Source organism: Acinonyx jubatus, chromosome C2 (assembly GCF_027475565.1).
Source record: "Acinonyx jubatus isolate Ajub_Pintada_27869175 chromosome C2, VMU_Ajub_asm_v1.0, whole genome shotgun sequence".
Classification (NCBI taxonomy): Eukaryota; Metazoa; Chordata; class Mammalia; order Carnivora; family Felidae; genus Acinonyx; species Acinonyx jubatus.
The window spans coordinates 71,373,271-71,394,874 of record NC_069384.1 but is presented as its reverse complement, the minus strand read 5'-3'; the positions used below and the strand labels follow the sequence as shown (position 1 = coordinate 71,394,874).

The following is a 21,604-nucleotide window of genomic DNA, read 5'->3' as shown; positions in this document are numbered from 1 at the left end:
GGTGAGGGGCTGACCCAGCCAAAGGGTCATTACCCAGGAGATAAATGCATGTAGCTCACTGGCTGCACTTAGGAGGGAGGGTGCAGTTAGAGGAGGGAAAGCAGAGAGGTGGGTGCAGTCTACTCTACATCTTGCTTCTTGATATTTTCCTTGTTATACATGCACAGAAAATGATTCCTTTTGTATGAGACACCACGGTAAAATGGGAAGGGGCTGTTTGCAGCTAGAGGCAACCAACACAGGGGTTCCAGCCACCGGAAGTTCCTGTTCAGCCACCCCGGGGGGCTGAGGAGTCTCAGGCAGCATGTACCCCAGTCACACCAGACCAGACCTGGGGAGAGGATGAGGAAATGATTAGGGGGCACCTGGCTGGCTCGGTTGGTAGAGCATGCCACTTCTGATTGTGGGTTGTGAGTTCAGTGAGTTTGAGCCCCATGTTGGGTATAAAGGTGACTTAGAAAATAAAATCTTTGAAGAAAGAAAAAAATTCTTAGAAAGCAAAGTTAGTATCGCTTAGTGAAGGGGTGAAGAAGGAAGATGACCCCTGGATTTCTGGACTGAATAGTTGGACAAATGGTCATTCCCTCACTGCTGCAGGGGATATGGGGGCAGGACTGGTTAATGGGAAAGTGATGAGACGTTTGGCTGCCCTGGGTTTGAGGTGGGTGCAGAATGTCAACAGGCAGTGACTCAGGGCTCTGGAGTCTAACAGGCTGGGTCCAACTCCTACCTTCATCAACCTACTAGTTGTGTTACCTTGGGCAAAAAACCGGATCTCTTTAAACCTGTTAATTCATCTATAAGATAGGTATAATAATAGGGTTTCAGAGTTGTTATTAAATGAGAATAAAATGAGATAATGTACAGTGCCTGGAACATAATAAGTATCTAAAAATGACAACACTATTTTTTTTATTTAAGTTTATTTTGAGAGAGAGAGAGAGAGAGATGGAGCACATAGTGAGGGAGGGGCAGAAAGGGAGGGAGACAGGGAGAATCCCAAGTAGGCTCCACACTGCCAGCCCAGAGTCTGATGCAGGGCTCGAACCCATGAACCACAGGATCATGACCTGAGCCGAAGTCAAGAGCTGAACACTTAATGGACTGAGCCACCCAGACATCCTGGCAACACTATTACTGTTGTTATTATTATCAATAAATCTGAAGTTCAGAGAAGAAGCAATTTCAGAAGTCATCAAATGGGAATTGAAACCATGAGGATAAATGAGATAACCCAGAAAGAGTGTAGATGCTGAGAACAGTGAAGTTGAAGACCAGGAGCACTGACATTTCAGCAGTGGACAGAGGAAGAGGAGACTAAAAGCAAATGGTCCAGAAGACAGAAGAAAGCCACCAGAGCCTGGTGCCTTGGAATCCACACGTAGCAGCCACACACAGTTGATCCTCTGTCTTACTTACTGTTTGCCAACAGAACCTGATGTTGTTGGGGGTAAGCACCATCTGGATTCTGTGTGCCTTGCAGGAGGCAGCCCGGAGCCCCAGCTCCAAACCAGGAAGTCAGTCCTCACTCGTAATCCCACTGTGCTTGCCAGTGATTGGTTTATGAAGGTGTATTTGATCCCTTTCTGGCCAATGAGACTTGGTGGAAAGTCTGTTGAGGGACTTCTGGAAAATATTTCTTTGATTTAAAAAGAAAAGATGCCCACAAAGACCAAAACCACGATGAGATACCACTTCATACTCACTAGGGCAACTAGAATCAAAAAGCCGGATAACACCAAGTGTTGGTCAGGATGTGGAGAATTCAGAACCCTGGTGAGAATTCAGAACCCTGGTGGGAATTCAGAACCCTGGCGGGAATGTAAAAAGGAATAGCCACTTGTAAAATAATCTTGCAGTTCCTCAATTAAACATAGAGTTCCCATATTACCCAGCCGTTCTACTCCTGGGTATATACCCAGGAAAATGAAAAAAAATTATGTCCCACTGAAATTCATACACAAATATTTATAGCAGTGTTATTCATAATAGCCAAAATGTAGACACAACACAAATGTTCATCAATAGTGACACATCCATACAGTGGAATAATATTTGGCTATAATAAAGAATAAGTACTGATACAGGCTTTAACATGAATGAACTTTGAAAACATTATTTTAAGTGAGAGAAGGCAGCCACAAAAGGCCACATACTGTATGCTTCTATTCATAATGGAAGTCCAGAATAGGGAAATCTATAGAGAAAAGGTGGTTTAGTTGCTTAGGGCTGAGGAGGTGGCAGGGAGATGGGAGATGATGAATAAAGTGTATGCGCTTTCTTCTTGAGGTGATCAAATGTTCTAAAATTGACAGGGGCACCTGTGTGGCTCAGTCAGTTGAGGGCCTGACTCTTGATCTCCTCTCAGGTCATGATCTCACAGTTTGTGGGATCGAGCCCCATGTCAGGCTCTGTGCTGATAGCAAGGAGCCTGCTTGGGATTCATTCTCTCTCTCTCTCTCTCTCTCTCTCTCTCTCTCTCCCCCCCCCTCCTGCTCACACACACACACTCTCTCTCAAAATAAATAAACATTTAGAAAAAAATCGATAAGGGTGATGGTCACACATATGTGTGAATATACTAAAAGCTATTGAATTGAACATTTTGAATGAGTTGTATGTTAATTATAACTCAAATTGTTGAAAAAGAAGCAACAAAAACAGTGGTACACATAGAATACAGAATCTTCTCAATGTTGTCATGTCTGCATGGAATGGCTTGCTCTAACCATCTGGCTACCAGCATGAGGATGATGTGCACAGGAAGAAAGAGACAGAAATCATGAGAATCCCTGGGAAGTGGCAAGGGAGCCCAGCGGCACCATGCTCTGGTGGTCTTGACACCCACAGAGAGGGAGTGGGACCACTGGAACTATTGAATTCAAGAACACAGTGCTGTGTTTGTGATGCCAGTGTTTGGCCATAGCCTGCCAGCACCCACGAAGCTGGCAAATTAACATGGAACACTACCTCAGAGAACTTAGCCATTGCCTTGACATTACTTGCCAGAGGACGGCCTTACTTACAGGAGGAGGATGGCCTTCACTTGGCGTCCACTTCCCAGATACCTCCCATCCAATGACTTCTTTGCTTCTTATTCCTACTTGCATCTCGGATCTTCTTTTTTTTTTTTTTTTTAAGTTTATTTATTTTATTTTGAAAGAAAGAGGAAGCACGAGTGAGGGAGGAACAGAGAGAGAGAGAGAGAGAGAGAGAGAGAGAGAGAGAGAATCCCAAGCAGGCTCTGCACAGCGTCGATCCCGACACGGGGCTCGAACACATGAACTGAGAGATCATGACCTGAGCTAACGTCAGACGCTAACCAAGCAAGCCACCCAGGTGCCCCGCCCACCCGTCTCGGATATTCTATCTAGAATCATTTTTCCTTCTGCCTGGTATATATATGTAACCTTTGGAATTTCCTGAGGGTCTGCTTGTAAAGATCTTTCAGTTTTGATTTGCCAGAAAATATCTTTGTTTTGCCCATGTTCTTGAAAAAAAATTTTGGACATAGAAGATAGACTGGTAGTTATTTTCTTCTGTTTCCATTTATGTATGTATGTATGCTCTTGTGGGAGGGACGGTGGCGTGTGTCTGGGCCCTTTGACTGTTCCCTTTTCCTGCAGGGTGGACCTGATTGTGGTCTGGGGCCTAGGGACCAGAACGTCCAGAAGAAGGGTGACAAGGGGCCCTTCGACATGGAGGCAGTGGATGAAAGCAGAATGAGATGTGTGGTCAAGATGGAAAAGCAGGTGAGCATGGGAGGGTTTTGCTGGTGTGGCGGAGCTGGTGGACTGAGAGGCTCTGGAAGGCTGTGGGGACAAGCATAAAGGGAGGGTGCACTTCTCTGAGCCATGGGCCAGAACACCTGCTGCCAAGGAGGCCTAAGCGGGGCCCAGGCTTCCCCTGCTGTTGGTGCACAGTTATTTTCTTTCAGCATATGAATATTCCCATCCTTGCCTAGAGCCACCTCTGATACCAAATGACCAGCATTCAGTATGGGAAATAGAAGCCAGCAGAAAAGGAATTTATACAGGTACTAGAAGTCATTAGGTGCCCTGGAAGAATGGGCTGTAGTTTGGGCCTCCAGGAAAGACTCTGTAAACACCCAGAAGTAACTCACTAGAGGTGCTTCCATTTGTGTGACAGTCCAGCAAGTGTTAAGGCTACCTTGGGACTCAGTCAAATTTAGTAACACAGCACTGTTGCTGAAAGTCAGGATGCCACCATAACCGCAGCTGTGTCTCCGTACCCACGAAGCTGGGGCTGGACACTGGGAAGCTGCTGCAGGAAAACTCCATGTCTCCATAATCTTGTTTGCCCAGAGAAGACAATGAAAATTGCAGATATATGGTCTGTCTCACATCTGCTCTCTGAATTCTTTTTTTTTTTTTAATTTTTCATTGCTTATTTATTCTTGAGAGAGAAAGAGAGAGTGAGCCAGGGAGGGGCAGAGAGAGAGAGACACAGAATCTGAAGCAGGCTTCAGGCTCTGAGCTGTCAGCACAAGAGCCCGACGTGGGGCTTGTCGTGGGGCTCGAACTCACAAGCTGTGGGATCATGACTTGAGGCAAAGTCAGATGCTTCACTGACTGAGCCACCCAGGTGCCCCTGCTCTCTAAATTCTTAAAACCTCATTCACGTAACCCAACTTCAAGGGAATCTACAAAATGAAGCTTTTTGCTTCCCAGCCTTTTATGGTGTAGGAAGGCATTCTAGAAGGAGATGGGAATTGTGAGGGATCCCTGTTGTCACATGACATGCAAGGTAGGGGCCTGAAGTGACCATTGGGTTCGACAATTAGAAAAGCAATGAGGCCCAGGAGAGGGCTGTGTGAGCACCGTGGTGGTGGGCAAAGCTAGACCATCCGGGGTAGAGCGGCCAACAAGACGTGAGGAGCGAATTCAGTGAATGTGGATGGTTTAGGGAGTCCCGTACAGGGACATGGAGAGAGAGATGGTGGATGGAGGGCACATCAGCTCAGGGAAAGTTTTGGGAGGTGTTTTTCTAGGAATGGCAGATAATCAAACACGCTTATGAGGAAGGGAAGGTGCCAGCTGAAGGGAACAGAGGGAGCAAGTAGATACAGAACGGATGGAGAGCTTGTGGCTGGTGGGTGAGGATGCTTATAACGTACAGCAAGACGCTCATGACATTTTGCTAAGTGACAAAAGCATATCCTCAAACAAACATTGTGTGATTCCTTTCCTGTTCCAAAGCATATTAGATACACCAAAATCCTCACTGAATTGTCAGACAGCCCTCATAGAGATAAACGCAATTAATTCCACTGTTCCAAGCCGCACCCCTGAGATGGAGCAGCCCAGCCAATGGCATAGGCTTGGGCAGAGCGTGTAGTAACTAGAGGGGCAGGATAAGAGCGGGATCGGGTGGGATGGTTAGAGCACATTTATACTCTTCAGGGCCACAGGCTGGCTTGTTCCATAGGCCTCATAGTCAAGTCATTATCCCAATGGTCCCACGATCGCCCTCCCTCCTGAACACGGAGGAACAGCCTGCCAGCAGTTCTAGAACCAGCTTCAGAGGCCTGGGCATAGCATCAGCCCATCCCGTCCACCCGCAACAATTGTGGAGACACCCTGATTCCCCTTACTAGTTTTGGGCCATATCCTAAAAGAGCCCGGATATGTTTGCAACACAGTCCTGTCACACTTCCTGTTTCCTCTCAGATAATGACCACAGGATCCACTGACCAAGGCTGACCCCTAAGTACATGACTTCCTTGAAAATAACTTGACACAGCTTAAACTAACTTAGCTTTTCACCACCCTCATCTTACCTCTCAACATGGTTATTTCTTGTGCCCACCTCTCTGTCTATACATAAATATAAAATAATAATTTATATGTAATCTATCTTGTATTATTATTGTATGTGCATTACAATCTGGAATTGTACATTTTTAATCATTACTGGCCCCAGGTTTGTTTTTTTTTTCTTTTGGGGGAGGTGGTGCTGAATCATGAGAATTCAGACTGACAACCTATATGAGGATAGGCTTGTGGTTACACATTCTCAGAGGAGATCCCGTACCTGAATTCAATTGGGATTAGACTCCAAGAAAGGCAGTTTTTCTTGCAGTCCTCTGTATTATCTACACAAAATCGATTTTTTTTTTTCAAATTTTAGAGACGGAGCATGAGCGGGGGAGAGGGGCAAAGGGAGTGAGAGAGAGAATTTTAAGCACGTTCCATGCTTAGTGCAGAGCCCAATGTGGGGCTTGATCTCAAGACCCTGGGATCATGACCTGAACCAAAATCAAGAGTTGATCACTTAACCTACTGAACCACCCAGGTGCCCCTACAAATTCAGTTATAATAAATGTAATGATACATGAGCTGAACAAAAGGTAAGGAATACTAAGGCACGAGAGCAGGGGCCTAGAGAGGTATTCAGGGCCTTGAAGCCAGATATGGACTAAGGACATATACAAAACTGAGTGAACATGAGTTTTTGTGCTCTCTCAGGACTGGCAGGACAGAAGATAAAACCTGATGCCCACTCAAGAGAGAAGCTTAACAGGAGACTCGCTCAAAGCTGGGACTCTGGAGGACTACATTCTCCATATAAAGGTGACCCAGAAATAAACTATTCCTTCTGCAGAGGACTGCGATCCTGATGCTAACTGAATTGGAATGTGGGTGGGCAAATCTCCCCTGAGAATATGTAACCACAAGCCTGCCTTCAAATAGATTTTCAGCCTGGATTCACATGATTAGGTGCCACCTCCCCTAAAAGGGAAACAAAACAAAACAAAACAAAACAAAACACCCTAGAGCCAATAATATGATCAGAATTGGTCCCAGACTTTTGATGCCCCCAGGTACCTGACAGAAGCAAGTGTAAATCCTTTTCAGTGGAATTCAGAAATTTGCCTTCATCCCTGGCCTCAAATAATTCCCAAAGGTTATGTCCAAGGAAAACAAGCAGCCCCAAATAAAATAATTTGCCAAATATAGAGGTAAACAAGGCACTATGAGTAAGAACCAGCGGAAATGAGACAGCAGATTCAGACCCCAAAAAACTTTATATATTTTTTAAATGTTTATTTATTTTTGACAGAGAGAGAGAGAGAGAGAGAGAGAGAGCATGCAAGCAGGGGAGGGATGGAGAAAAAGGGATACAGAGGATCTGAAGCAGGGTCCACGCTGCTTCAGAGCCTGACACGGGCTGGAACTCAGGAACCCTGAGATCACAACTTGAGCTGAAGTCAGTCACTTAACTGACTGAGCCACCCAGGCGTGCCCTCCCCCCACCAAAAAAAAAAAAAAAAAACAAAAAACAAAAAAAACCCCAACCTTTAGATGCTGGAATTATCAGATCTAGCATACTCAAACAAGCATGTTTAATGTAATAGAATAAATAAGAGAGGCTTGAAAATATGACAAAAGAGCAAGCAAATGTGGAAAAAAAAACTCAGAGGAAAGAAAAATAAAAAATTGAAATGTAAAACTCAGTAGATAGGTTTAAAGCTGGTTATATATAGCTGAAAGAATGATTAGGGATGTGGAGGATAGAACAGAAGAAATTATTTGAAATATAGCCCAGAGAGACAAAGATAGGGAAAATATAAAATAGAAATTAAAATGACATAGAAGATAGACCAACAAGGTCTATCATACATTTAATCATAATTCCAGAGGGAGAATAAATAAAAAAGAGAGAAGAGGAAATGTTTGAAAAAAAAATAATGGAAGAGTATTTTTCCCCCAAGTTTGTTTGTATGTATGTATGTATGTATTTTTGAGAGAGAGAGGGCATGAGGGAGTGAGAGACAGAGAGAGAGAGGGAGAGAGAGAGAATCCTACACAGGCTCTCACTGTCAGCACAGAGCCTGAAGCAGGGCTCGAGGTCACTTGATGCGGGGCTGGGGCTCGAACTCACAAACCGTGAGATTATGACCTTAGCCGAAGCCGGACGCTTAACCAACTGAGCCACCCAAGCGCCCCAGGGAAGATTACTTTCTATAGATGGGAAAGGACCCAATCCATATAGTCAGGAAGCCAATAAAGTTTCCAAATATGCTAAAGAGAAATGCACACCCAGAATCATCGCAGTGAAACCACAGAACATAGCATGTTAAATATTATAATTTTGGCCACCACTGGCAGTCCTGGGGTGCCCCTGTCCCCGGATGAACTGCTTCTGAAAGGCAATGCCGAGAAGACAGGAGGAGCTGGAGGAGGAAGGCAAAGAGGAGCTGGATGAGACCCTGTCAGAGAGACTGTGGGGTCTGACAGAGATGGTCCCAGAGAGGGTCCGGTCCATGGCTGGTGCCACTTTTCATCACTCCCTCTTTGGGGCTCAAAAAATGTGCAGGTTTTCCAGGCCAGCCTTCATGATCCTGGTGCTTCCTGTTGTCTTCGAGATTGAGAAGTTGCAAATGGAGCAGCAGCAACACCCACAGCGACGGCAGATACTTGTAGGGCCTAACGCAGGTTCTCAGGGGGCTTGCCAGGGCTCTACCTTCATTTCTTGGAAAGCTCTATATTGTTCCTGCTATGTGGCTTCTCTTGCTGGACAAGTTTGAAAATTCAGTAGTGTTTGAACTGCTGATTTATTTGGATTATTATTAGTTAAAAAATTTTTTTAATGTTTATTTTTGAGAGAGAGACACAGTGTGAGCAGGGGAGGGGCAGAGAGAGAGGGAGACACAGAATCCGAAGCAGGCTCCACGCTCTGAGCTGTCTGTCAGCACAGAGCCCAACATAGGACTCGAACTTACAAACCATGAGATCATGACCTGAGCCGAAGTCAGACGCTTAACTGACTGAGCCACCCAGACACCAGGATTATTATTATTTTTGGACTTTGGCACATTGGTCCATCTAAACCTGGTGGGGAGAATTCTCCTGAGTGTCTCACCTAGACTCCTCCTAACTTGCAACCATGCCTTCCCTGCTGCACCATTTCTGCTGTCCTCACTCTGGCCATCCCACCCCTTTCACTAAATAACTTGTGACCTGCATATCTCCTCACTATCCCATTGTGGCATAGGAACTGAGGCCACTGGGAAGGATGTACCCCTGACCATTTTTTGGTTTTAAGCATGGAGATGTTGGGAAGGGACACATACACAGTATGAAATACATAAGGCATCACAGCTGGGGTGTATTGTGAATTTCCATGCCCAAAGGGGGGGAGGGCCAGCAGCAGCTTTAACCACAGGATGGGGACTGTGGAGGACAGCACAGGAGCTCATTTCCTCTGCCCCTTTTGGCTGTTAGAGACCTATGTGTGTGTGTCTAAAAAACAAAAAAAGTAGGTGCTCACCTTTTGTATTTAATACTGAAAATGATTCGAACAGAAAAAAACAAAAATAAGAAATAAATATTAAAATGATATACAGTACTAGAAATACTAAATAAAAGAAAGCTCATATAGCTATATTAACTATATTAATATCAAACAATATTTTAGGAAAAAAACACTAGAGATAAAAAAGATAACTGTTATTATGGCAAAATGTTCACTGTTCTAACAATTCTAAACTTTTTTTTAAAAGATTTTATTTTTGGGGTGCCTGGTGACTCAGTGGGTTAAGTGTCCGCCTCTTGATTTTGGCTTAGGTCATGATCTCACAGTCGTGAGATTGAGCCCTGCATCGGGCTCTGCACTGTGCCACAGAACCTGCTTGGGATTCTCTCTCCCTCTCTCTCTGCCCCTCCCCTGATCATGCCCGCATGCTTTCTTTCTCTCTCAAAATACATAAATAAACATTTAATTAAAAAAAAAAGATTTGGGGGTGCCGGGGTGGCTCAGTAAATTAAACATTCAACTCTTGATACCGGCTCAGGTCACGATCTCATGGTTCGTGGGTTCTGCACTGATAGTGTGGAACATGTTTGGCACTCTCTTTCTCTCTCTTTCTCTCTGCTTGGGATTCTCTTTCTCCTCTCCGCTCCTCCCCTGCTTGCTCGTTTGCATGCTCTCTCTTTATTATTTTATTTTTAAATTTTTTTATTATTTTATTTTATTTATTATTTTTAAAAATAAACGTTTTAAAAAATATTTATTTTTAAGTAATCTTTTTACCCAATGTGGGGCTTGAACTTATAGCCCCAAGATCAAGAATTGCATGCTTTACCAACTGAGCCAGCCAGGCACCCCAACAATTCTAAACTTACAATTTATAAAAACAATGACATAGCTTCAAAACTGAGCTAAAATGACAAACTTACAAGGAAGACTAGACAAGTTCGCTACTCATGAGCTATTTTTTGACACACGTTTCTGTAATTTGTAGAATAAGTAATGGAAAATCATTAAAGATATAAAAGGTTTGAGGAACACAGTTAACAAACTTGATCTAATGAACATGTGTAGAACTATGTATCCAATAACTGTAGGATATATGGTGCTCTCAAGCATCCACGGAATGTCTACCAAAATGGACCATTAAAAAGTAAATGTTGGAAGGGCACCTGGGTGGCTCAGTGGGTTAAGCATCCAACTTCAGCTCAGGTCATGGTCCTGCGGTTTGTGAGTTTGAGCCCCATGTCTGGATCTCTGCTGTCAGCACGGAGCCTGCTTCAGATCTCTGTCTCCCTCTCTCTGTGCCTCTCCCCTGCTGTCTCTCCCTGTCTCTAAAAATAAGTCAACATTGGGGCGCCTGGGTGGCTCAGTCGGTTGGGCGTCTGACTTCGGCTCAGGTCATGATCTCACGGTCCATGAGTTCGAGCCCCGCGTCGGGCTCTGGGCTGATGGCTCAGAGCCTGGAGCCTGCTTCAGATTCTGTGTCTCCCTCTCTCTCTGAACCTCCCCCGTTCATGCTCTGTCTCTCTCTGTCTCAAAAATAAATAAACATTAAAAAAAAATTTTTTTTAAATAAAAATAAATCAACATAAAAAAAGGATGAAAAACATTAAAAAAAAAAAAAAAAAGAATGGGGCGCCTGGGTGGCTTGGTCGGTTAGGCGTCCAACTTCGGCCCAGGTCATGATCTCACGGTCCATGAGTTCGAGCCCTGCGTCGGGCTCTGTGCTGACAGCTCAGAGCCTGGAGCCTGTTTCAGATTCTGTGTCTCCCTCTCTCTCTGCCCCTCCCCTGTTCATGCTCTGTCTCTCTCTGTCTCAAAAATAAATAAACGTTAAAAAAAATAAAAAAAAAAAAGAATTCCTACACATACTAAGAAAAAATGGTCAGAAGGATTTCCACAGAAGGACAAAAATGTTCCACAAACATTTGAAAGGTGTTCGACCGCACTGGTATTCAGGGAAATGCATGTAAATACCCAAAAGATTCACAAAATCAAAATGTTAGAGAATCCCAAGCATAAAGGAGCATATGAAGCAGTGGGCACTATAATATCTGCTGGCTGGCAGGACCTTTGGAAAAACAGTTGGGCATTCTTTAATGAAGTTGAAAGCCTGCACACCCAAGACTCAGGGGTTCCATTTCTATATATGTACGTCAGAGAACTCCTGTATAAGAATGTTTGTAGCAGCAGCATTCGTAGGAATAGAAAAATTTGTCAACACTCAGAGATGCTCTAGTAGATAAACAACAGTAAGAAGAATAAGTAAATTTTAGTCTATATCTCTATCTCCAGTGGAATACCACAGGGGAACTACAGCTACAGGGAACACCATTAACAGAATGTTGAGTAGAATAAGTGAGTCACTGGTAAGTTGCATAAAGAATTCTCCCGTTGGTCTAAAATGCAAACACAGTTATAAACACTGAATTATTTAGAGTGTGATAGTCCCTTTTTGTATGTGTCAACTTGACCAAGCGATAGTCCCCAGTTAGTCAATCAAACATGAATCTAAATGTTGTTGTGAAGGTATTTTGTAGATGCAATAAAGGTCCACAAACATTTGACTTTAAATAAGGGACGTTAGGGGTGCCTGGGTGGCTCAGTCGGTTAAGTGTCCAACTTCAGCTCAGGTCATGATCTCACGGTCCGTGAGTTTGAGCCCCACGTCGGGCTCTGTGCTGACAGCTCAGAGCCTGGAGCCTGTTTCAGATTCTGTGTCTCCCTCTCTCTGACTCTCCCCCATTCATGCTCTGTCTCTCTCTGTCCCAAAAATAAATAAACATTAAAAAAAAATTAAAAAAATAAATAAGGGACGTTATTCTAGATAATCTGTGTAGACCTGAGAGAATCAGTTGAAAGGCCTTTGGAACGAACCAAGGTGTTCCCGAACAAGAAGCTCCCCTCCTCTACAGACTACAGCTTTATCTCCTCCCTAGAGTTTCCTGGTCTTCCTAACAGTCTACCCTGTCGACTTCAGATTTGCCTAGCCAGCCCCCCCAAGTGCATAAACCAATTCCTTGCAGTAAAATCTTAATGTATATCTCCTACCAGTTCTCTTTCTCTGGTTGAACACTGACTAAGATTTTGTTACTGTAAGGGTTCTAGAAGAACAGAATCTTAAAGATGAATTTTTTGAATAGAGGTTCTGGGTTTTCTAGAATTGGTTCTCTAGCCTGATTGTATTTGATTTTTTTAAATGTTTATCTTTGAGAGAGAGAGAGAGAGAGAGAGAGAGAGAGAGAGCAGGGGAGGGGCAGAGAGAGAGGGAGACACAGAATCTGAAGCAGGTTCCAGGCTCTGGGCTGTCAGCACAGAGCCCGACACGGGGCTCAAATGCACGAACTGTGAGATCGTGACCTGAGCTGAAGTTGGACGCTTAACCAACTGAGCCACCCAGGTGCCCCTAGCCTGATTAGATTTAAATGACTCTATTTCAAGTGGTAAGGAGGGCACTGGTAGTCCATGGAGTGATGTGGCATTAGAGATACCCCAGGGAAGGTTTTGGGTGACATGTATATGATGCCTTTGCTGGGCTTCAAATTCCCAGCTCAAGGTCCTCATAAAATGACTTTTGCATGCCCTGAAAGAGACCCTTCTCCCCTATTACCTGCAGGGCTGAAACTGCTGAAAACCAAACCCGTAACATCATCCTGTGAGCTGTTAAGTTACAGTGCACTTGAATTCCAGCCTGGAAAGAAAGTTAAAGTGAGGGCATGTAACCAGGGCACAGAGGTGCAAGAGCTCCTAGCTCCAAGGATCCGAAACAGACCAGATTCAGTCACTCACCACTGACAAAATCCAAAGGCAGAGAGACAAGTGTGGTTGAAACAGAAAAGGAACTTATTTCAGGGAGGCCAGCACTGGGGAGACAGGAGACTAACATTGTGGGTACATGCGGGTGGGCAGTAAAGGTCAGGTAGATCATTGTCTTGGGGTCAGTCACATGGGGTCTTGCTGGCTCAGGGCAGTCCTTATTGCTTTCATGAAGGGGTAGCTTTGGTTCCCACCACGGGATGCTTTGCCCACAAGGTCTCTTGCCTGAGTTAAGGGATAAGCTGGAAAGAAGAATTTGATCTGTTAGAAAGTACAGACTAAGGTCAAAATGGAGGTACTTGAAGTTCTCTTTCAGGCATTGATTGGGAAGGAATGGGATCCTTGCCTGCACTCCAGCATTAAGTTTGGCCTCACCTTATCTCTAAAAGTCAGGATAGTCACTGGTTCTGGAAAAAGAGTCTGTACAATTCAGTTCGAAAGTTCGAGGAGAGGCTGCAAAAAGTTATCTTTCAAACTCCTTGAAGTGTTAGTGAGTGTCAAGAGGCTCCTTGTCAGCATCTGCTAGATTCCTGTTCTGTTGCTTCCCTGTCTCATCCCTGCTATGACATATTCCACCTGAGAACAATAGCTGTTTAAGGTCAGGCTTTAAAATATATGGGCGCCTGGGTGGCTCAGTCGTTAAGCGTCTGACTTTGGCTCAGGTCATGGTCTCATGGTTTGTGAGTTCAAGCCCTGCATTGGGCTGTCTGCTGTCAGTACAGAACCTGCTTTGGATACTCTGTATCCCCCTTCTCTCGACCCCTCTTCCCTTTTCACTCTGTCTCCAAATGATAAATAAATAAATAAATAAATAAATAAATAAATAAACAAATACCTTAATAAAATATCAAAGTCAGGAAACAGTCACCATATGTATTCTTGGAGGAGAGTCAAACTTGTTTTTCTGTTCACCAGGGATGATATGTGGGTGCTGATATATAGGTTCATCATGTAAAGGGCTCAGATTCCTACTGATTTTTGAGTCCAGGGAGTGAGAATCCTGAGCAAGAGAAAGTGTCTTTGTGTGCCCAGGCTGCTATAACAAAATACACAGACTGGGTGGCTTATAAACCACAGAATTTATTTCTCGCAGTTCTAGAGCCTGGGAAGTCCAAAATCAAGGCGTGGGCATGGTGAGGGGCCCTCTCCCTGGCACATAGTCCACACTTTCCCAAGGTGCCCTCACACGTTGGAGAGGATGAGGATCTCTTTTATAAGAACACTAATCTTATTCAGGAGGGCTCCCTCCCGAAGGCCCCACCTTTCTGACATTATTACATCGGGCATTCGGATTTCAACATACGAATGGGGCAGGGCGCAAACATTCAGGCAGTAAGTTCTTATCACCTTCCGAAAGGTCAATTTCAGGGTGTGTGAAGGTTGGAGGGAGTGACTGGAGACAATGGGGTCAAATGTATTTTATGTTTGCAGGGAAATGGATGGAATGCATTGAGGTTCCGACAGATTTCACATGGGCAAGAGACAGGCTGCCGTGCCTGTGGACAGGAGCTGGTGAACAGGATGGGGCTGTGAGAACCATATTTGGAGGGTCTGCAGATCCTATTTGCAGATAGACTCTTAACAAATATGGTTAGCAGTGACCAGGTCATTCAACAGAGGTCTCACTTTCCCTATATGTAAAATGGAGATAAGACCCACTGCCCCGAAATGTAGAAAGGACAAAATGAGATATGGGTGTTAAGTGCCTACTACTTAACGGGCACTTAGTAAATAGCAGCTATTATTAACATTTTTATTGTATGTAAACCCATTTTGAGTTTGTCCAGGCAATTGGACGTATTATAGTTTACCTTATAACTAACAAACCTATTGTCAGCAGATGCAGATCTGTGGAACCAGAATTGCGTCTGGAGCAACTGAGAAGCCTTTCTAGGCTCTTGGCCCAGTGTCTTGGCAGCAGTTTGACCTGAAGATGGCACTCAGGGCCCTGTGGGGCAGCCTCAGCCTGCTCCGTCTGCTGTGGTGTCTCCTTCCGCAGACGGGCTATGTGCACCCAGATGAGTTCTTCCAGTCCCCTGAGGTCATGGCGGGTAAGCTCCCTGTGTGCGGTTAGGACAAGTTGCCACAGAGTCTGGACTATTGCTGATTGGATATTCAGTGGGGAGGGAGAAACATGTCTGTGTGGATGAGTAGTAATTCCATGAGCCTCTCTGGAGTGAGAACTTGGGAGTGGGGATTTCGCATCTCCTCCCTGACTGGTGACATTGATTTTCTGGATGATACTAAGAAAATGCCAGCCTCTGATGTTTTCCTGCTTGGACCAACAGCACAGGTTATTCTGAATGAAAGCAGTTTTGTACTATTCAGTGGAGAGGTTTTAGAGTTGGGCTTCCCAGATGCTTAGGGAAACTTACACAGGATGTGGTCTGAGATCATGAAACTTTTCTTCTCTGGGTTCATATAAGGGCTGAGGGAATCCAGGCCTGGAATACTCACTTGTTAGAACGTATCTGCTGGGTGGTGTAGGACACATCATGAGGATGGTTGCCAGAGACCTTGAGGCTTTTCAGATGCTGTGGGCACATGGCTTCTTTCTCATGGTTCAAGATGGCTACTTGAGCTCCAGCCATCAAGTCTAAAATCAAGTCTTTCCAGCTATTGGAAAGGAGATGGGCACGCCTGCTCTCTTTAATGGACATATTTTGAATGTCACGTACTTTTTGCTCATTTCCATGCCATTGGTCAGGATGTATTACATGACCACACCAAGTTGCAAAGGATGCTGAAAAATAGTCTTTTTTTTTTTAAGATTTTATTTTATTTTTTTAATTAAAAAAATGTTTTTTTAATTTTTTTAATGTTTATTTATTTTTGAGACAGAGAGAGAGCATGAATGGGGGAGGGTCAGAGAGAAAGGGAGACACAGAATCTGAAGCAGGCTCCAGGCTCTGAGCTGTCAGCACAGAGCCCGATGCGGGGCTCGAACCCACGAACCGTGAGATCATGACCTGAGCCGAAGTTGGACGCCCAACCGACTGAGCCACCCAGGCGTCCCTTAAAAATTTTTTTAATTTATTAATTTTGAGAAAGAGAGGCAGAGCTTGAGTGGAGCAGATGCAGAGAGAGAGGGAGACATGGAATCCCGAGCAGGCTCCAGGCTCTGAGTTGCCAGCACAGAGCCCAACACAGGGCTCCAACTCATGGACTATGAGATCATGATCTGAGGTGAAGTTGGATGCTTAACTGACTGAGCCACCCAGGTGCCCCTAAAGATTTTATTTTATGTTTTAAAGTTTGTTTGTTTATTTATTTTGAGAGAGAGAGCAGGGGAGGGGCAGAGAGAGAGGGAGAGAGAGAGAGTCCCAAGCAGGCTCTGAATATCAGCATGGAGCCTGATGTGGGGCTTGAACCCACGAACTGTGAGACCATAACCTGAGCCGAAACCAAGAGTTGGATGCCCAACTGACTGAGCCACCCAGGCCCCCCATAAAAATTTTATTTTTAAGTAATCTCTGCACCCATTGTGGGACTCAAACTTACAATCACAAGATCAAGAGTCACATGCTCCACTGACTAAGCCAGCCGGGTGCCCCTGAAAAATACTCTTTATATCTGACCAAATGCCCAACTAAAGACATGAAGGAAGGGAGGGAGGGAAGGAAGAAAGAAGGGAGGGAGGGAGGGAGGGAAGGAAGGAGAGAAGAAAGGAAAGAGGGAGGGAATGGATGGATATTGGGGAGGCATGCATCTATCTCTGTCATAGGGCTCAACAGGTGGATTCATTTCTTAAGGTGAAAGGTCCAGTCTTTTCCACACTTTTTAAAAACCTGGCCACTAACAAAAAGCAGCCAGGTTGATCTGATCCTAGATTTTCTGTTTCCCTTTCACCTTCTGACATAGAAAGAGAAAATAGCCAAGAGGCCATAGGAATAAGTAAAATAAGTAGGAGAAGCAAAGAGCCCTTAACAGCCAGCAGTGTTAATCAGGCATGAGATATTGTGGGGCTTGGAGCTGAGATGCAGAAATTAAGAGTTGGTTTCCCTCACCCACCCCTCAGAGCTCTGGGACACTGGGGCACAGGGGCACAGACCAGCCCTGGGCAGCAAGCAGGTTAATTACATAAGTACTGCTTGAATACATTTTTCTTCTAAAAATCTTAAGTATCATAGGCAACACTGAAGTCACTTCTGACCTTAACCACAACCGCTCGTTTCCTTCCCCTGTCTCACATGCCTGTCCTAGATGACAACCATCATCACAGAGACGGTTTTTGACTCTGATGTTGGAGGCTTTAGCACTCTGCGGACTGGAGCCTCCCCCTGCTCTCCCCACACCCTGCCCAGGGCACAGTGTCCCCTCACTTCCCAGGCATGGTTCCTCCTGCCCCCTTCACAGGGGGACCTCGGAAGGGCTGAGCTCCCTATGTTCATTTCTGTTGCTGCTTAATAAATCATGGTTCTGTAAATCAGAAGTCAGGTAGGGGCTCTCCGCTCAGCGTGTCACAAGTCTGAAATCAAGGTCTGGGCCAGGCTGAGATCTTGTCTGCAAGCTCTGGGGGGAAATCTGCTTCGAGGCTCATTCTTGTCAGTTGGACAAATTTGCCGCTATGGAACTGGAGGCCACCCACATTCCCTGCCAGGGGCCCTCCACCTTTGAGCCAGCAGTGGTGCACCAAATCCCCATGGTTTGATTCTCTGATGTCCTCTTCCACCACCAGCTGAGAAAACTCTTTGCTTTCAAAAGGCTCGTGTGGTTACGTCGGGCCCACATGGGGTTACCCCCTGTCTAATGGTCAGCCATCCTCTGTGACATAACAACCACAGGAGTGACAGCCACCATCTTCAGAGTCCCAGGGATCGTGCAGGCCATGTTCACTAGCGGCTTTGAAAACCTCGGGGCCATCCTAGAATTTTGTCTCCCACGTGCCCTGAGCTTGGACCTGGCTCATCTCCACTTCTCTGTCCGCAGAGGACATCCTGGGTATAGAAGCTGCACGGCCATGGGAGTTTCACCCCACCAGCTCCTGCCGCACGGTGGTCTTCCCACTGCTGACCTCCGGCTCTGCCTTCTGGCTGCTCAGGCTCTGGGAACAGTGGGGGCCATGGCCGGGCCCGGTGAGCGGCTACGTGCTGCTGGTGGGACCCCGACTCCTCCTCACTGCCCTCTCCTTTGCCCTGGACGTGGCCGTGTACCACCTGGCCCCGCTGTGGGGGGCGGAGCGCTGGAACGCCCTGGTCCTGCTGTCTGGTTCCTACGTCACTCTGGTCTTCTACACAAGGACCTTCTCCAACACCATCGAGGGACTGCTCTTTGCCGGGCTGCTGGTGTTGGTGTCCCCCCGGTTAGCTTGGAGCCCCACACCCAAGAAGCCTGCTCCAGGCCCCTGGTGGCACAGCTGGCTTCTCGGGGGCGTTGTGGCTGCCGGCTTCTTCAACCGGCCCACGTTTCTGGCCTTTGCTCTGGTCCCGCTCTTCCTCTGGAGCATTTGTGGAGCCACAAACCCTGGCTTCAAGTCACTGACGAAGGAAGCCCTGGAGCTGCTCCCAGGGGCAACCCTCGTGGCAGCGGTGTTTGTGGCTGTGGACAGCTGGTATTTCTCCAGTCCATCTAGATCCACTACCCTTGTTCTGACACCCGCCAACTTCTTGTACTACAATCTGGATCCTCAAAACCTGGCGAGGCATGGCACACACATGCGGCTGACTCACCTGGCTGTCAACGGTTTCCTGCTCTTTGGGATGCTGCATGCCCGGGCCCTGCAGGCTGCGTGGCAACAGCTGCAAGCCTGCCTCCAGGCCTTTGCACGAACGGGCTTCCCGCGGGCTCTGGGCGGCTGGAGCCTGCTGTCCAGCCCCAGGCCTTGCCTCCTGCTCCTCTACTTCATGCCTCTGGCCCTGCTGTCTGCCTTTAGCCACCAGGAGGCTAGGTTCCTGATCCCCCTCCTGGTCCCCCTAGTCCTGCTTTGCAGTCCACAGGCCCAATCTGTGCCTTGCAAGGGCACCCTGGTCCTCTTCAACAGCCTGGGCGCCCTTTTCTTCGGCTGCCTGCACCAGGGAGGCCTGGTGCCTGGCCTGGAGCACCTGGAGCAGGTGGTTCACGCACCCGTGCTCCCAAGCATGCCTACCCACTACACACTCCTCTTCACCCACACCTACATGCCCCCCCGGCACCTCCTGCACCTCCCGGGCCTGGGCTCAGCTGTGGAGGTGGTGGACATGGGTGGGACGGAGGACTGGGTCCTGTGCCGAGCCCTGAACAACTTCACCAGACAACCAGCCTGCCAGGTGGCTGGTGGGCCGTGGCTCTGCCGCCTTTTTGTGGTGACTCCTGGCACCACCAGGCCTGCCATGGAGAAGTGCCATTTCCCTCTCAAGAGTGAGGCACTCCTGTTTCCCCACTTGACCCTGGAAGACCCGCCAGCCCTGTCCTCTCTGTTGAGTGGGGCTTGGAGGGACCATCTCAGCCTTCACATCTTGGAACTGGGGGAAAAGCCTGACAACGTGACAGAAAAGTCACTGCCTAAGATCCAGCCATAGGTGAAGGCACCATTCCACCTTCTATGTGGGTAGCTGGGCTGGGACAGAGCCCTGATTCTCTTCCTTTCCTTTCCCTTCCAGAATTCCCACCACTGCCTCTCCTGTGCATAGGCTTTGGCTGCTCTACCTTCGGGGTAAGCTGGCACCTTTTTCCCCTTAAAGACCAAAGATCTGACCAGTCACAATCCTGATGCGAAAGGCCCCAAAGAACCAACCACTGGTGTAACCAATGGCGCCTAATGTCTGTTCCTGCTCTGTTTCTTCTAGCCGCTGTGGTGTTGTGACATGTAATAGCACCTGGTTATGAAAAGAGAGATCTGCTAATGACATTCCTGAATGACCTCTCTCAGACCTTCCAGGATGCCTTACTTCCTGCTGTCCTGATAACCCTCTGGCTTCCTAGATACCTGGGAAGGAGGCAGTGTGGTGATGTAGAAAGACCAGGTAGTTCAGACTCTGGAGACCAGAGTTCTAGTCCCTGGTTTGCCTGCCACTCACTGGCTGTGTGATCTTAAGAAAGCCCCTCCCCCTCACCTAGCCTCAGTTCCCAATCTGTACAATGGATGAGGGGATCTCTGAGGTTTCTGCCAGCTGACACTATGGCATGCCTTGGTCTGCAGCACATGTCCCCTGGCTAAATATGCATATCTCTCCCAAAGCTCTTTAAGCATAGACTGGCGGTATATTTAAGGGCACTCTGGTGCCTGCTGTCTCAGCGTTTTGTTATTACTGAGACAAGTAGTTCTGGAACTTTTCTCCCCACCTTCTTCTACTCCTGTCCATGACAGAGGTGGTAGGACAGCTTACCCTCTAAAGACCATTCTCCTTCCTCAGCCCACCCGAGTGGGAATGGAGAACACACAATGCTCTTAGTAGCTGGCTGCACTTGAGAGCAATCTGATGCTACCAGAGACTTCTTAAAAGTGGTCTGGTCACTCTCTAAGCTCATAGCCCCCGTCTGAAACCTCTTCACAGGATGAAGAGCAAACCCCATGCCAAACCAACACCTGCTCTGGTGGAAGCCATCATAGCCCCACGCACGATGCTCTCCACACCTAAAGGCACCTGAACCCATCCACTGGGAACGCGAGGAGCTCTGGCACTAAACCTGTCCTCATTCTCCCTGCTCAAAGCTCTACCAGCTCATAAGAGGCACCCAGGCCACAGAAATCAGTGAGCTAGAAATCAGTACAGAGCAGGAGACCAAAACAATACAAATGACCAAACCTGGGCATTTTTCTAGTCCCGTCTTCTGCTAAGGCTTGGGTCATCCCCCTTTTTTTTTTGAGAGTGGGGGTGGGGGGTGGGGTGGAGAGGATCCCAGGAGGGGCAGAGAGAGAGAGAGAGAGGAAAAGAGAGAGAAGTGGGGCTTACCCAAAGCGGAGCTCATGAACAAGGTCATGACCTGAGCTGAAGTAAGATGCTTAATGACTGAGCCACTGAGGTGCCCAAAGCTTGGGTCATCTTGAACCTACAGCCCTTTGAGTCATGCTGCCCTGGGACTCCTGCTCGTCTTAGTGCCACACCCTCCTCGTGACTCCAACCCTGAGGAAGAGGAAAGTCAGTGGATGCTAGTAAATGTTTAGCAACCCATTCTCTGGGGGCAAAAAAGCCCCAATTTGTAGTATTTGCCAATTTTTGTGGTATAAATACTCCTGCCACAAACTACCAAATAATTTCAAACTACCAAAATGATGTTACTGAACTCCAAGTTGGGAGGAGATGCCAAAGATGTGCTCTCAGGATCCAGTGGAAGTTGGCTCTAGCAAACTACTGGACATTTCCCTCCTTCAAATTCTATAGTATCCCTTCATTTAAATTCTATAGTATCCACCATTGTGGTTTAGGTTTCTATGAACCTCTGATGTGTCTTCCTATCCTTAGTTTCTAACATCATCTCTGGCACTTATTTGCTTACTTTGCAGCCCAAGTGCCACCTTGGAGACACTCTAGACTCTAGGGTCCCAAACTCCTTTGGACTTCTTGGGATTTTTGCATCTTCCCTGAGTTGGATC

General features: G+C 46.7%; 2 protein-coding genes across 7 annotated transcripts in view; both read left to right on the top strand.

Annotated features, from left to right (window-relative positions):
• The first annotated feature begins 3,625 nt into the window (after positions 1 to 3,625).
• NCBP2 (nuclear cap binding protein subunit 2) overlaps positions 3,626 to 21,604 on the top strand; it is a 30,412-nt gene continuing 12,433 nt past the window's right edge. Inside the window, exons 1-6 of one of the 6 annotated variants that reach the window (XM_015073771.3) lie at positions 3,626 to 3,752; positions 6,489 to 6,593; positions 11,572 to 11,645; positions 14,933 to 15,143; positions 18,022 to 19,723; positions 19,857 to 20,869. In XM_015073771.3, the coding sequence (XP_014929257.3) occupies positions 15,026 to 15,143; positions 18,022 to 19,589 (1,686 nt within the window). In that variant the 5' untranslated portion in view covers positions 3,626 to 3,752; positions 6,489 to 6,593; positions 11,572 to 11,645; positions 14,933 to 15,025 and the 3' untranslated portion in view covers positions 19,590 to 19,723; positions 19,857 to 20,869. Of the gene's footprint in view, positions 3,753 to 6,488; positions 6,594 to 11,571; positions 11,646 to 14,929; positions 15,144 to 18,021; positions 19,724 to 19,856; positions 20,870 to 21,604 lie in introns of those variants that run through there. The other 5 variants (XM_053221025.1, XM_027061125.2, XM_053221026.1 and 2 more) reach the window with 5 other exon arrangements.
• LOC106976337 (mitochondrial import receptor subunit TOM22 homolog) lies at positions 8,177 to 8,551 on the top strand. The gene has a single exon (XM_015073755.3). The coding sequence runs from the start codon at positions 8,177 to 8,179 to the stop codon at positions 8,549 to 8,551; it is 375 nt and encodes a 124-aa protein (XP_014929241.1).

What these genes read in the sequence shown, in the direction of transcription:
- LOC106976337 (XM_015073755.3), top strand. Translation starts at nt 8,177, where the DNA reads ATGCCGAGAAGACAGGAGGAGCTGGAGGAGGAAGGCAAAGAGGAGCTG.